Genomic DNA, 16,116 nt, shown 5'->3' with positions numbered 1-16,116 from the left:
ATTCACTGCTGCAAAAAGTGTCTCCTTGTAAATGGCAGAGTTGTGCACGGATGTTAAACTGAGAATCCATGCTGCAGTTCAGTCTGTTTTTAAAATATCAGTTGCATACTGAGGTCAGCCAAGACACTAAGGAGTCAGTTAACAAAGCTTTTCAGGCCTTTTTCTTACTGAGCAAAAGCCAGAAAGATGAAGGAAACTAACTTAAGTACTAGTGGCAGTTTCTCCTCATTCCCAGGTGAGGGTACTCTCTGCTAAACGCACGCATCCTGACAACAGCGTTAAGGAAGTACACATCAATGTATAGTCTTCAGCTTTTATCCTTTATTACATACACAGCAAAGAAGGCAGCATTAGACACACGCACAGTGTGTTACATCCATTCTGCACACAGCATACGCACGCACACACGCATACACACAGCCTTAAAAAAAAGTGTCTATGATAGGAACATATTATAAAGGTGGTGATCTTTATCTGTAAGCCCCTGAGCTTTTCCTTATAGTTAGGTGAAAAGGCAATGAACAAGTCTTTTCTTGCTCTGTAAGTGCTTTGTGCAACAATGTCCATAGAGGTCATAAACAAGTCTTTTGGGAAGAGCAACATGAATGTCTTGCTCCCATATTCTCCAGCTCTTACCACCACTTTTGCACCAAATAGCTTCCAGTTATGTTTAGTTGCCACACTTGGCTAATATAGCTCTTGTGATTGAAGTGAGGAGTGGTTCTGCAGATCACAAATGAAATGCAATCCCCTCTTTCTCTCAAGAGATGTCATCTCGGTGATACTGTAGGACTAGAGAAATTACCAGAATTCCGTGGGGATTGAAGAGGCACAGATGGAGAACTGGGAGACAGTTTTCTTGGGCTGCATAGGTCACCATTGTGCAACTTCCACAGCAGTTCTTCATTTTCCATTGACAAGCGCTTGTTCACTTTTGATTCTTTCTCCAGTGACTCCTGTAAAACAGCTTGCTCTGTAGAAAGTTGCCTGCAAGCATAAGATAAGATTTGCATGAGAACATGAAACCCAAGTCGGAGGTTACAGTACTGAACTTAACTGCTAAAGAAATGTTTGAAACTGCATAGACTCCTGGCTGGCTTACAACTACTTTACTTTCTTAGAAGGAGGATTTATCATCTTGTTCTCATCCTTGCTGGATTTAAACTGGTAGCTTGCAGAAAGCAGGAGAAAATCCCAGTGAGAAACATCCTTAAAGGCCAGAAAAAGCATCTGAAAAGCAAGACTTGTTCTACTTGCAAGGACAGCAGCTTTTTAAATGGCCATCCTGGAGCCTTCAGGTCTTGTTGCAGGCTTAGCTTTACACAGAGGCTGCATTTCTGAAGTGTCCCTCAAACTGGAAGAGTTTGCCCATCCATTTAAGCAGTAGTTGAAGTTGGATGGATCTTGGACTCATGCATGTCAGATATTCCTATTATTGCTAAATAAAACACACCTGTCTTTTCACTGATCTAAACTGGGGACACATCACCCAACTGACATGGTTAAAAATAAAATCAGGTTTAGCTCACAAGCCTGTAATACTTAAAGAGCCAATCCATGGTAAGATTATATTTTGAGTAGACTTTTCTTCCCCAAAATACTGGTTTGGGGCACTGAAGAACATACCAAGCCTTTAACCCCTTACGATCTGTTCCTGCTTGTTCTCCTACATAGGAATACACATACGCAGAGATACAAGTGGGGAAGAAAAGGGATGTGTTCTTCTACAGAGGGCCACAAAATCCCAGTCACTAATTAAACAGAATTTTCTCTTGGTCACAGAAACACCTTCTCCTGGTTCACAACAACATCTAAAAGTCCACAGATATTTTTCACCTTGAAAGCTCCATGTGTTTGTCCATCCGAGCTTTTAATTCTTCATTTTCTTGCTGAACCTTCTTTAATTTATCCATTAGGATTGTGTTGTTCTCCAGCTTAGGAAAAAAGGTCACAGTTTAAAACAAAACCCATACCTGCACTCATCAAGACAGATAGTGACTGAGCTATCACAGATGTTCATAATCTGAAGTTTGCAGATCTTGTTACAGTAAGTGCAAAAGCCTGGAGTAATGTGAGGCAGACCTGCTATTGTGGCTTCATGTTCTGTAACAGTCAAACAGATCCTGCATACCTGATCCTTTCATAACACTGGCATTCTGCCCCTTGTGCTGATCAGATGTCAGCAAAGGAGGGCTGGATGAGGGATCTACCAGTTAACCAGCACGTTCCGGACACCTCTGCCAGGAATAGGCAGCAGTTTTAGAAGCTGCTGCAGGTAGAAGACTGTTGAGAACCCATGTGCTAATCTGACAAATTCAACAGCTACCCTGTGGAAACAGCTCTCCTGGCTGCTCTCCCGATTCCACTTCATTGCTGCAAGATGTTGTCTAAAGGAACAAACGGTGATTAAATGGTCGGATGGTCCAAGGGCTTTTATACTGTGACCAGAGTCTGTCAAAGATGATGAAGGTTTATTAGCGATTTACTGGGAACTGTAAACAAGGGCAACTTACGATGCTGTGCAATACCAAACAACTGACATGAATGTATTCCTTCTTATCCAAAAGTCTTTCTGTACTTCCCCATTAAAATCCTGTTTAAGCAAGCATTACAGCAGCATTTAACTGCCCTGCCCAGGGTAAGGACCCTGTCCTGCCACAAACTAGAGCATGCCAAATAATTACATGTTCTGCCCCCAAAGTTAATTTTCATGCGGAATTATGCACAGACCAGGAGCAAATCCACACAGCCAAATTTAAAGATAACAGCTAAAATGATTGTCCTAATCTAACTAACTCTAGATTAAAACATTCCATTTCATATTTGACCTCTTCTTGTTTAATGAGTATCATTTCCATGTTAATGTTTTCCTGACAGTGCAATCTATCCATACCACTCAAGCAAACATAGGAGGTAAGGATTTTTTTCCCTAGGGAATGAAGGAGAAGGAAAGGATGTGGAAGAGGCTCTCAGATAACCCTGGACTAACCTAGCAATAGTTTATGCAAACCAGTAGTTGCCTTGAGAGGTTAGAAGGTCATTTACAGCATCTGGTGATTCTTTCCCCCTCTTTACCCTACAGCCTGATGCAGTTGTAATTGTACAACATGCAATGTAAGCATGTCCCATCATTGTTTCATGTTTCCTTTTAAACAAAGGAATTAATCTTCGTGCATAAGCCTGACCAGCCCAAGTTCATTATCAGAACACAACACAGACGTGGTCCCCCAAGGAAAACTCACCAATTTCTCCATCTTCATTAGCTTTATATCCTGCTGGTGGAGTTTCTCATTCTTGATCTCCAGCACTGCTTTCAGGCTCTCCAGCTCCTGTTCCAGGTACATAATCTGTGGGTTTTTCTGAAAGATTTACACAGAGTTTGCTTAGTTCCCTGGATTTCAGAACAATCCAAGTGTGTCTCTGCTATTTAGAAAGGGCAAGAAAATAAATACGGTAACAACAGTTACTTGTTCTAAGCAAAATCAAGTCAAACAGTTTAGAATAAAGAAGATCTGGTATCACTTTCCCCTCTGATTTTGTGTGTCCTTCGGTGTAGATGGATGGCTGCAGTTCTCCTTATGTGCTGCTCAGAAAACGCTTCACACACAAACATGGAAACCCTTGTGAGTCAAAGCCAGGCACTAAAGCTGTCACAGCAAAACTTGTTTTTCAGGAGTGCCCCAAGGCTCCCTTTAAGGCTAGGAGTTCCAAAATGTATTTCATATTACTCATAACCCATCCCAAGGAGTAATTACGAGTAAACATTTGAAGAGTTTCCAGATATGGGAATGGTTCAAAAAGCACCAGAAATTGAGAGCTGTGGACTTAACTGCAGCTGATTTGCCCTGGTTTGAGTCCAAAGGTAGCTGGTTCATAAGCAGAAATTGAAAATTCTTGGGTTTACACTCTTCTTAAAGCCCAGCAATGCAATTGCATGTAAATATCTTGCTCTGCTGTACATCCATGTACTGCACAATACAGGAAGCTAGGGCTTTCTTTTCTATTTTTTCTATTTTTTATTGCTGTTTTTTGGGAGGAGGAGGGGGACACAGCAGGGTCAGATCTGGTTTCCTCACAGACTCTTTCCCAGAGTAAGGACCCATTCAAACACTGCAGAGTAAACAACATTCTCTACATTGCAAAGGCAAAGTCACAGGCAAAAATTAGGAAATGAAGAGAACTACAGCAAGTGTCAATCCATTTCCACATAGTGGAATAAAGAGAAGTCAAGCAGTGATCAAGTGTGTTGTGTAACTGAGTTTATCTTTAAAAACAAACAGAACTTGTTTCAGCATATTTGGGTAAGAATATTGGTGTACTGCATTGAGTAACAGGTTCATTGCTGTGTCAGAAACCCAACACTGGGAGGGCAGTGCCTGCAGTTCTGTGGGGCACAGTCCCTCAAGCACAGAGCCAGCAGCTCTCACTGGTAAACAAGGCCTCATCACCTACACATTTCATTCCCCTGCCTGTTTTTGAGGACTAGCATTAGCGATTCTCGTTTAAGTCCTACTTCCGAAGCGCAGCGCAGGTGAGGAGGGCAGAGTGTGCTGTGCTGCGCTGCCTTGGAGGAGGAAACAGACAACTTGAAGTTTGTTCCTCCCTTTTGTGGCTTTACATGGAATCTAGAAGCTAGCAAAAAAAAAAAAAAGATCCCGAGAAGTTTAAATGCAACTTACAGTATGTTCAAAACTCATTTTTTTCTTTCCCTTCTCTGCCCCAGTGGTCTTAAGATGGTCTTTTTAAAGTTAAACTTGAGCCACCACATTAGCTACTCATAGAAGAACACAGAGCCTGATAAAAAGACTGAAAGGCATATGTAAGATTTTGGCAAAGAAGCCGGGCATATCCAGTGACACTAAATAAGTCTGGAGAGCTGGAAATAACACCTCTGCCTTCAAAGGACTAATGGGAATTCAGTAGTGCAGGATTTGTGTTTAGTACAGAAGAATATACTGGGTCAAATCTATTTTTCCACAGAGAAGCATCAAGCTTACGATATGTCTCAATGTACATTTGCAGCTGTGTAAAAGGCACTTGACTATTACTCCTTTAATTAAACAACACCCGAGCATGCGTAGGGAGTACAGTTCAAACTCCCAAACACAGTGTACAACAGGGTCTCTTTGGTATCATCTTGCCTAACTATAGCTACATACTGTGGTTGCAGATTCCTGCAGCAGCAGTTCTATCTTGCTGCTAAAATCAGTGGTTAGAGAGGAAAAATACAAATTCCAGAGCAAACTAGGGCAACTGCTACTAGAAGCATTTTAAGTGAGTTTTTCTGTATGGAATTTCTCTTGGTGGGATATGCAATAGTCCTGGTATTCCAGTTATTTCCAGGTAACTGGAAAGAGAAGCACATTTGTGTCAAACTCCCAGTGCACGAGAAACCTCTCTCAGAGCACACTGCTGACCCAGGAGGGTCACAGAACACAGCAGCCTTGGGAGGAAAAGCAGGACAAAATGAAAGTTTACCAGAAGAATAAATCAGAAGTGAACCAATGTTTGAATAAATGCATTAAAGACTTAAGTACAGGAGGAGAGTTTTGTCACAGTGATATAAGCCCACACGGGTCATAGCGCTGTTAGAACATTTATCAACTGGCCAGAATACAGCTCTGGTTCTTTGTGCATGTAGGTCTTCAATTTAACTTGGGCTATAACTTATACCACTGACCAACAGCTTCACAGATTTATAATGGTAAAGTTCATACCCAACATTGTAGTGCTTGAGAAAAACTTTTGGCTTGCAAGCCATCTACATAAAATGAAGTATGGGTGCCCCATCAATCCTGATTGCAAAACCTTTCATATGTATTAAATAAACCCGGGCTGGCAAGATCTGCTCGTCTGCATTACTTTTGAAGATCAAGACTTACAAGATTGGCTTTTTCTTTGGCTATTTGTTTTTGCTCTTCTAATTTCAGCTTCTCACTCAGAGAGTCATTTTCACATTTTAATTCATCGATTTTTTTCTGCAATGAAAAGACAGGGTACAGTTAGGGCAAGAATTCAGTGCACATCTCCAAACTGCATCTTCATTTTCAGACTGTTGCAATGACCCCAACCCTTAACAAACCTCTAGCGATTCCTGCTTCTCCGTAAAGGAATCTTCAAGCGACTTCCTTTCAGATTCATGAGCACTCTTGAGCTCTGCAACAAATTAATTTTTTCAGATTTTTAATACCATGTAAGACATGAAGATTCTTGTTGAAAAGCCAGCCAATACACATAAGCACAGATGCAGTCAGTGACAGCGCAGAAAGAACATCTATCATCCACTCATCCAAAGCATGCACAAAGTATCAGATTTATTGCTGCTTCCCATTTGTCGATTGCCCCTTGCATATCTATTTCATTAGCTGACTGTGTCAGTTTCGAAAGCATTCAGCTGCATGCACTGAGCAGGAGCCACATCTAACAAAAGCTGAGTTTCTGAAGGGAAACACAGCGAAAGCTGAAACTATCTTCTTGCAAGCTTCTAGAAACACATTTCCTTTCCCATTTTGGAGGTGCCATACAGAGGAGTTTGCTCTTTGACTGCAATGGAAGCATCATCAGTTTTGATAATGTAGAAGTATCACTGGAAACTTGCTTATCAGGTGAGTTGGAGGGAGGATGGAAAGCATCAATTACATGCAATACCATTTAACACTGAGCACACCTACCAAACCCTCCCTGATAAACCGCCTTTGTCCCTGTAGACTGTAAATAGTGTGTAGTATTTCTCAATATTCCCAAGTCAGTCTGGAAAGCACACAATACTACTTATCCTCCATTTCAGTTCCGAGATGCTCCTTATAGAACTTTGGGGGTGGGAGCAATTACTTATTAACATGAGATCTTGAGAGCAGACTGCGATTCAGACACTTTTTACTGACAGAAAAGGTCATCGCCACACTTAAACCATTTTCCAAGTTCCATTCATCTACAGGTCACAATTATTTCTGTATGTAAAATAAGACTTGCTGATTTCCAAATGAAGGAATTCAGCCAAGTTTTTTAAAGACAGCTGACTGCCAAGAATAATGAAGTGGACATACGGATGGAAAAGCCTGAATATTTCTGCTTGTGACTAGCAGTACTACAGCATTTATATTTGAACACAAAACACTTGCCGGAAAAAGAGGATTCATACTCCTTTTTCAGCTCCTCTACTTTTTCTGAGTGGCTCCTTTCAAGTTCCAGCTTCAAGTTTTCATGTGTGATATTTAAATTATCCACCTGCATGCAACATGACAACATGATTATTTCCCCTTACATGTGTCAACCCTCATTTAAAGTATTGTTCCTTAAGACTTTATGCAGTACATAGAGTACATTTTAAATGGTCTAGGAAGCACTTAACAGATGATCACAGGAGAAGCTAAGCCACATACAACACTCAGTAGATGAGAACAATACCTTACACTTAACCACTACCCACAGGTTGATGCATGCATCTGTCACACACATGGAGTTGTTGCAAAGCAAGGTCCAGGCCAGGTGTGTTTCTGTAAATCTTAAAACTCAAGCTGCTTCAAATACCCAGTGGAGGTCTGTAAGCCACTGAAGCTTGCAGGACACAAGGAATCTCTACCATGTTTAAACACAAACTGAAGATCTGGACAGCTTAGTGCAGTAATGAGTGCATAATTGCAACAAAGTGGAGTTTCAATTTAGATGAAAATAACTCCATTATTGGCAAGCCCAGCATTCCATGAAGGCTCCTGTGTAGCAAAGCCAATTGCTAGAGAACACTTCTACTTCGAAGGTTACAAACCTGCTCTTGGAGTTGCGCTTTGTACTTCTCAGCTTCTTCAATGCATATGCTTTGGAGTTTCTCACATTCTGCAGTGTAAAACTGTTTCAGCCTCTCCTCCAGCTCAGCCAAATCATTGTGATGTTGCTCATTTAACTTCTGCAAAAACCCTTCATAAGCAACCTGCAGTTCATGCCTGTCTCTCTCCAATTTCTCACAAGCTGCAGAAGTGGTTACTAGAGAAAAAAGTAATTGGGTCAAATTCAATGCTAATTTCACCATTTTCATTACAAGTATTAAGGATACAAACTGCACAGCAACATGGTTATACATAAATGAACATAATTTATCCATGAAATGAGTGCCTCTTCCAAGGACACACAGAAAGATCTCTGCAAAAATACTGAATTCAGTGTTTCTTATGCTGAGAATTAATTGAATCTAGTTAAACCAGAAACTTACACAGAAAGCACAAGTGTGATGGTTTGTCATGACAAAGAGGAATGAATGTCTCACGAGACACTGGAGTGCTGCAATGAAAAAATTAATTGGATTTGCTACTTCACCTAATTTGATCCCATTTCTGAAGCGTATTTATCAGAGTACTTCACTTTTTGATATATAAACCACTTAGCTAGATTTGAAAGTCTTAATGTCCTGAAGACCATCCACTCAACGTGTTACACTCAGACATGTGGCACAGAAGCCCCTGACGTGGGCTGCCCAATACAGAACTGCCAATCTAAAACGTGCTAACATGCGTGTGCCCAAGATATTTAAATACGTGAGATACAGAAGAGTTTCAGGCAGAAAGTGCAAGAGCATCAAGAGAAAGAGGAAGAAACGCCATGTAGTTCTCTTTACATTTATATTAACCCAGGCCAGATAAGACGACTGCCTTGGTTTGTCTCCCCAGATCTCCAGCTGATTACAAGACAAAACAGAAGTTAGTAACTTGGAACTTTTGAGTTTGAAATTTAGCATTCCTGACTCCAGACAGACAGGCCCAAATAGGAAGAGTCCTTTTCCGACTGTTAATATGACTGGAGCAAGTGCCTCATGCAGTTCCAGCTGCACCCAAAGCCTGGAAGCAAGGTGGAACAGGACCTCCAACACAAGTGTAGGGTCACTGAGCTTATGCAAAACTGCTTACGTACAAACTGTAGTACTTGGGTTGAAAATAAATTACTCAGATGAGTGTCTACTTAAGAGAAAAATCAACTAAAACGCTAACTTGACCTTCAGTCAAATAGGGGACAAGTCACATGTACATGTACTTTACAGCAGCCTGGCACGCTGCCTGAACAGTCCAAATATAAACTCTGTGTGAAAGCATGGGAAGATTCAAGGATTTTTGTACAGGCAGTACAGCAAGTTCTCATCACAGCTGTGTCTTAGCCTTAACATGTAAATCAGTGTCTTCAAGGACCGATTCTCGAAGCAGTACGGGGCTAGGCTCTAGGGAAAGCAGCCTGCCCCTGCAGAGTGCCTTAAATTACACATGTGTGGGATTGCTTCTTTGCTACAGCTCATTAAGTGCAAGTAACTCGATGAATGATACTGGCACTCTCTTTTAAGGAAACTCTACAGACGTCTCAGCCCTCCTGCCATCACCTGGAACCTGCAGTTGACCTACAGAGTGTAAGAGCGTGAGCTGGACTGCATGGGAATCAATCTGTGTGTCTACCCAAATTAGTTTTAACAGCAGGCTTAGCTCTGCGCTAGGTCTGTGTGAGAGAGCTGCTGATCAGGACTGATTTAAGCCAAGCTGCTCATCCCATGACTGGCAACGATGCAACTAAGGACTCAAACGTACCACAACATTCTGTGCAAGCCAAGCAGATTACAGTTTCTTATATTTCCTATACCACCACCAAAGAAGGGTTTTATTGCCATTTTTACTCCTTCCACAAATCTCTAAAAAAATTTAGCATTCATACTTCTATCACATTGCATTGGCTTAAAGTTATTGAACATACTACTCTACATTGTCAGGTTTTGGGGAAGAAGAAACGTTATAGGTAGGGGACATTATTTTACATTGCAAGGAGCCAGGCAGCGAGCCAAACAGGTATTACACAGCCAACCACATGCAGAATGCATCTGACCCTCTCTAGCCCAGTAAGAGGAGTATGTACAGCTGAGAAGCAGGCAACTCCTACGCCTCATCTGCAGTAACCAGTAACCGTAGCAAAATGCTTCAAATGATCCACTTTAAAACCAACAAATGAAGAAGCAAGCATCCAATTCTTTATTTGTAAAGCCAGGGCCATTCCTTTGCCTCCATTTAGCCAAAAGAATGTGCTATGACCTTATCTTCAAACAGCAGCACACACAACTTCAGATGATGTAAAACACTTCATGAAAAAGCAAACAGCAAACCACGCCTTTGTCAAAGAAAACAGACACATCAGCTCTCCTTGGGCCAGCCTGCAGTTCCCATTTAGGAGAACACTAATGTTACAAAGACAAACAAAAACTCCAGACTGGCATTGGCAGTCGAACGCTGTGTTATCTGGAGGGTAATGCCTGGTCTCCATAGAGCTGCTGGCTCCAAAGCTTCCTTGCACATCACAAGACCTGACCTGACTCCCTGCCATCCACACAAGGAGCAGAACCTACACACAACCAGTGAGCCCCTGGTGTTGTGGTAGTGTGAGAAACTGCACGTGTGAAGCTTCAGCAAAAGCACCCACTGAGGAACTGTCAATTTGAAATCATGAGAAGTACTGTAAACCAACGTTTGCCCCGTACTTGAGATTCAGGTGTCTGCAGCAAATGCTTTGCACAGCTCCATGATTTTCCAGACTGAATCATGTATTTTATGACTGTACATTGCCTTAAGAGAGGGACAAGACATGAAAAAAACAATTCCTTAGTTTGGCAATTCATCCACTGTAAGGAGATGCTGCAAAACTCCTGACTAACCAACCTTGATGGCTACTCAAGAGTTTTCTCATTGAACTGGTGCTTGATCTTGAACAAAAATCTGTAACTGGAACATGTGTTTTTTTCCAGCAGAACACAGAAAATCTCTATTTCAACTTCTGATTCACTTCAGAAACACCTGAAGGGCACACTTCAGAGCTTTTGTACACAACTACTGTGCTTCCTTTCCTTTATTAAAGTGCTTCTCTCTGCAATTCCACATCTGCATTATGCCATGTATCAGAACAGACCACAGAACTTGAGCAAAAAAACCCCAAGAGACTTGAGAGAGAAATCAAGCCATAAAGATAAAGAGATGTGCCATCATTTATCCGTTAAGTTGTTCAATCTCATCTGTAACTCTAAGCAGTTTTAAGCTTTAAAGATGGAGCACATGGAATGGAGTACTTAGCAGCCAGAAGCAAGATTTACTTTGTTACTCAAATAGCAAAGCCATTAATATTTGTCCCCACTTGGTTGCCCCAGCCTCTCCTCCCAATCAGACAACACTGCCTCTCCCTATGTTATTACAACAGAGAGCAATATTAATTTGTAATTTTAAGCTTCCTAACACCTGCTTATTATAAATGAAGAGCCTGCATCTTTGGGACTGAACCACGGCCTCTGGCAATCACAGGAAGTTTCTGAGATTTGGCAATAACGTATCTACAGATCAGAAACGCTGGTTTTGATGTGCAAAATTAACATTCATCTGTAGTAGCTGACAGTGGCCACCTGCATCTTGGGCATTTCATTGCAAAGCTCTGCATGTGCCAAGCCATAAAACCAAACACCTGCGAAAGAGAAGTGTGGAGAACCAGGCACATGGCAACTCCCTGCAGTTGTGCAAATGGCAGCAGATCCAAACTGCATTAACAGCAGCACCAGCTCAAGGAGAGGACTGCAAGAGTTACCTTGGCAATCCCAAGAAACCCATTTCATATTTTCACTAAAAGCAGCCAAGAGACAAGACCTCACAGCTGTGCAGTATCTCCTTCTCACAACATTTAGGGTTTTTTTCTTATTTTAACTATAAAACATTAATCATCTAATTCAGTCCTTGTGGCTAAACTGCTTACATAAAAACATTTTTCAACTTGAATTCCATAAAGGTCATCATAACCATAGCTCTAAGAGGATAGACCATAATAGATCTTTTTTTTTTTTCTTGAATCCTGAATTAAATTGTTTTGAACCAATAGCTATCTTCATAAAATAGTCTAGGTCACTCGCTGCTCTAGTTATGATTTATGAAATGCCATTAGACTGTCTGAGATTTTGAAATAGAGGTCACTAGAACAGTAAACTAGCAGCATTTTAACAGATGTGGGGGATGTGAAAAGCGGTAATTACCAGAAAACATCGAGTATTTAGCACGGTGTTACTTTACTGCTCTTCGTTATTTCACACTGTAAGATCTATTGTGTATGTTCCACTGATCACTAAGTCTACTACAGACACAAAGGCTCATTTACTTCTCCATATTTTTTTCTTTGGTTATCTAGCAATTAATTGATGTTTCTGGCAGATTCTCAATATTGGAAATTCTTCTACCAAAAGAGGCTTTCAAGTTTATGACCAAGTTTCTCTTGGTGTTACTTCTATAATATAACATACTCCAGGATGTTAAGCTGCATTTCATGGCTTTGTTCTTGGTCAAGTTGAAAAGAGGCAGGTAGACCAGAAAAGCATGCTGTAAGCTACAGTGAAGGGGGTATGGTTGAATGATTGTGTGAAACATTCACATACCCACCGGGAAGTAAGCTCCTATCCTCTAATGCTGCAAACACTACAGTGCCAAGGAGGCAGGCAAGTGTATGACTTGCGGCAAGTTAGTCCCTGCCTCAAATGATTGACAGAAATGCCCACCTACTATTAGGTGTTTTTGGGGATTGCCAAAACCTGAAAACCAAATCACACTCAATCTGTCCATAAAACACAACAGTCTTCTTTAACCCAATCTCCAAAACATTCTAAAGGTCATTTAGTAATGAAAAAAGTCATGAAGATGTTTTGAAGAAAATATTGCTTATGAATGGCAACAGCAAACGGAGGGGAGGGAAAGGGGTCATGCATTTGGCTGGCTGCACTCGGTACACATAAACCTCTCCAGCCCAGTGGAAAAGGCTCACAAGTGGCAATTTTCAGCGGGCCAAGGCAGGCACATGCTGAGCCAGCTTTACACCTGTAGTTCCATAGCAGCACTGAGCTGGATCACATCCAGCGCGGTTGCAAAGAGGCTCCCAAACAATGTGGAGCACAATTAGTTTAGAGGAGTCATTCTGTACCTCCCCAGAAACACGCAGCTCTTGCAATTTCTACTCACGCAATTAAACAAGTAACCAGAAATGATTTACACACTAGCCTGCATCTTAATTACAAAGGTGACAAACAGGACATCTGTACCTACTCCAGGCTCTCAGATCTAAGGTGCTCACATTCAAACTGCAAAGTACAGTCTCTGTGGCTGGAGACGTTAAGGAAACCCAAATTCAGAACCTGCCTGCTAATGAGTTTGAACTCCTTTGGAAAATCCTATCCCCAAACCATTACTGTTGCTAATCCTCACACGTTTCCAGCTGCTGGGAGCAGAAAGGAGTGCTTGGTAACCATCCACCCCACACTCTGCACAGCCACATGGTCACTGCAAAAGGCGGATTCTGAGATTGCAATGCCTATTTAAATCATACAAAAAGGTATTTTGGCAGAAAGGGTCATTCAGAATAACCAGGCAAAACAGACAACCTGACAGCAAACCGCTTTGGTTTTGCAAGGTAAATCAGGGAGCTTTGGAAACTGAGGAGTCCAGACCATGCTGGGTGCAAGCTGCGGGGCGACTGCATGATCCTCTTACTCAGCAACACACAGGACACACTCTACACTGGGATGGGTGCACCTGGTTCCTCTTTCTAGACTGCCTGTTCCCAAGCTGCAAACCAGCAGACATTGACAACACAGCAGCCAAGGCTCCATGGAACATGTGTGAGTGTCCACACAGCCAAAGTAAGATTTTAAATGTACACTCTGAGCCAATCTATGCCTAGATAATACTGCAAATCAAGATTTACAGAACTTCCATCAAATTATCCCATGGAAACCTTACATTCAGCTATATCCATTTAACAGTGGCAAGAAAAAGCTGATTAGCAGGTGTGTATTTAAACATTATTTTTAGCTAAAGCTATCTTTACAAAATGCTTTTCTCACACCTTGTCAATGAATGGGGTCTGGCTGGATTTGTTTTGGTTTTTAATTTGAAAAACCCCAAAACATATTTTTAAAGGTAGACAGAACTGAAGACCTGTGTAGTCTTTATTTTCTGATTAAATCCCCCTTACAAGCTGAGGGGAGAAGTACAGACAAGCTAGGCATGTGATGTGGTTAAGACAAAGGAGCTGCATGAAGATAAATGCTTTGCTGAAACCACGGTCTGGAAAGCTCACAAAGGAAGTGAGCCCAAGGCTGCCATTCCAATGCTCCTGCGGAGCTTACCCAGTAAGATGCGCTCTGTGAGGGGAACAGCTGATCACCTCGTCCAGCAGCAGAACAGCCAGCATCCCTGGCTGACAGCTCTGTGCACTCAGGCATCACACATCCATCAAGCTCTGTTGCATTAGATGGGGGTTGTTTTCTAGTTATCTACCTACTGAACGGCATATTCTTGTGTCAGGAGTCCCGCATAAAAGCTCTGCAGGCTGTTAATCAAAGCTAGAAGGTAACAAGTTTGAAGGAAGCTCATTTAAGAGTGAGGCACCCTTAGAAAGAACTAAGCTTTCAAAACAAACAAAAACCCCAAACCCTATCTGGTCTGCCCATCTATGCTGAATTTTCCCTTTCCTAGTGAATACTAAACATAGTACCTAGACTGATATAGGAAAAATCATACTGAAGATGCACATGAAAGGATAAAGAGCTTCTTGCTATATAGCAACCCTTGTGAAGTCATTTTCAGTAGAAGGTAAATAAATGGGTTTACCCAGAAAGTCATGTGTATGTACATAAAAAAATAAATCTAGTTTAGAATGTTTATAGCACAAGTTTGCAGGAATGCAAGAAGCCTGTTTCCACACTAAGACTCTAGTTCTGTCATCACTTCAGGGTGGAAGAAGTGCTGGCTGCAGATGACAGGGGACACAACCCTCCACCCTGCTGCTTCTCCCCTTTCTCCTGCTCCAACACCAGTGCTCCTCTAGCCCCACTCTGCGCCAGGCCAAGGCAGCTTTAGCAAAACAGCACTTCAAGCCACCAGTTCTCAGCTGGCTCAGGTCCCCAGGCAGCTCACCACACAGCTGGGCGCACAGCTGCCCAGGCAGCAGTGCTGGCGCAGGGCAGGACAGAGTGATGAAATGACAGTAGAAGGCCAAGCTCTTTCAAAGCCACCCCTACCAAAACCTGCCTGAAACTACTGCAGAGCAGTAAGCCAGGTGCTTCATCGGTAGGAAGGTTAGAAGGTGCAGCTTGGCAGATGCCAGACTGCACCAACCTCTAGAAAACCCTCAGCCTTTTAGTACTATGCTTCCAAGAAAGAAAATGCTACATATTTCTCCAGTATCTTTGGTACTCATCTACCTATTCAGGCTGTAAGGCTTTCTCTGCTTGTCATACTCCCTATTCACACATTTGCAATTTTGTGCAGCACCAAATAAAGCTCCCCAAAAGCTGCATTTTAACATAGCCCTCTAAATTGGATGACAGCAATAGTGACAAGTGGAAAAGCTGTACTCATTGCTTCAGCTGTGGGGAAGGGAAGACCTCTCCCTCTTTACCACGCTTCCAACTCTGCCAGGGAATGCCTGCCTTAATCAGGGCTAAAAAGTAAATCTGAGCATTAAATACACCACCTGCATGTAACAAGACCTACATCCATGTTCAGGTTTGGCTGACACAATACTCAGCCTCCAAAGCATGTGAAAATAAACATTTCCAACTTTTCAATAACAAGTGACGTATCTGAAACTGCTCCACATGTGTTGCTTTTGCTTTCAAAGCGTTCTTTTCTTTCTTTTTTTTTAAAGGGGCTTCACCATAACAGAAGTGTGCTTTTCTAAAATGCCAGCTTCACTTCCAAGTGCTATCATTTTCAACCCAATGACTTTTTTGCACTCCACAAGATGATTCTGCTTTGAGGTCAAAAAAGTTACATGAAGTTACCATTGAATGCAGTTAAATCAAGCTTCAAAGTTGGCACAACCAGCCCCTGCACATAATAGCTTAATTTCACGTTATAGCTGTCCACTAGAATGAGTTCAAAGATTGAATCTCATTAGCTTCATAGCATTTCCTTCTGTGAATTTTACATTCATTCACCTACAAGCCATTAAGGCAAAATGTAGATTTTGCACAGCATATTTTACAGGTTTATGGATCTTTGCCAACAGTTCTCTAGAAGACAGCACACAAATAAATTAGGGATTAACAGAAGTGTATGTACTGTCAGCCATCCT

General features: G+C 41.8%; 1 protein-coding gene across 6 annotated transcripts in view; it reads right to left on the bottom strand.

The window, feature by feature from the left end:
- Nucleotides 1-299: 299 nt before the first annotated feature.
- MTUS1 (microtubule associated scaffold protein 1) overlaps nt 300-16,116 on the bottom strand; it is a 117,505-nt gene continuing 101,688 nt past the window's right edge. For 3 of the 6 annotated variants that reach the window (XM_062638588.1, XM_062638655.1, XM_062638743.1), the window contains 7 exons: nt 7,766-7,980; nt 7,122-7,227; nt 6,083-6,156; nt 5,883-5,978; nt 3,243-3,359; nt 1,837-1,934; nt 300-987 (listed from right to left, as the gene is read on the bottom strand). In XM_062638588.1, coding sequence (XP_062494572.1) covers nt 771-987; nt 1,837-1,934; nt 3,243-3,359; nt 5,883-5,978; nt 6,083-6,156; nt 7,122-7,227; nt 7,766-7,980 — 923 coding nt within the window. In that variant the 3' untranslated portion in view covers nt 300-770. Of the gene's footprint in view, nt 988-1,836; nt 1,935-3,242; nt 3,360-5,882; nt 5,979-6,082; nt 7,228-7,765; nt 7,981-16,116 lie in introns of those variants that run through there. The other 3 variants (XR_009968451.1, XR_009968455.1, XR_009968460.1) reach the window with 1 other exon arrangement.

Source organism: Pezoporus occidentalis, unplaced genomic scaffold (assembly GCF_034315485.1).
Source record: "Pezoporus occidentalis ecotype Australia unplaced genomic scaffold, CSIRO_AGI_Poc_V1 ctg1, whole genome shotgun sequence".
In the NCBI taxonomy this organism is placed as follows: domain Eukaryota; kingdom Metazoa; phylum Chordata; class Aves; order Psittaciformes; family Psittacidae; genus Pezoporus; species Pezoporus occidentalis.
Note: the sequence above shows the minus strand (reverse complement) of the source record. Positions and strands in the feature narration are given on the sequence as shown.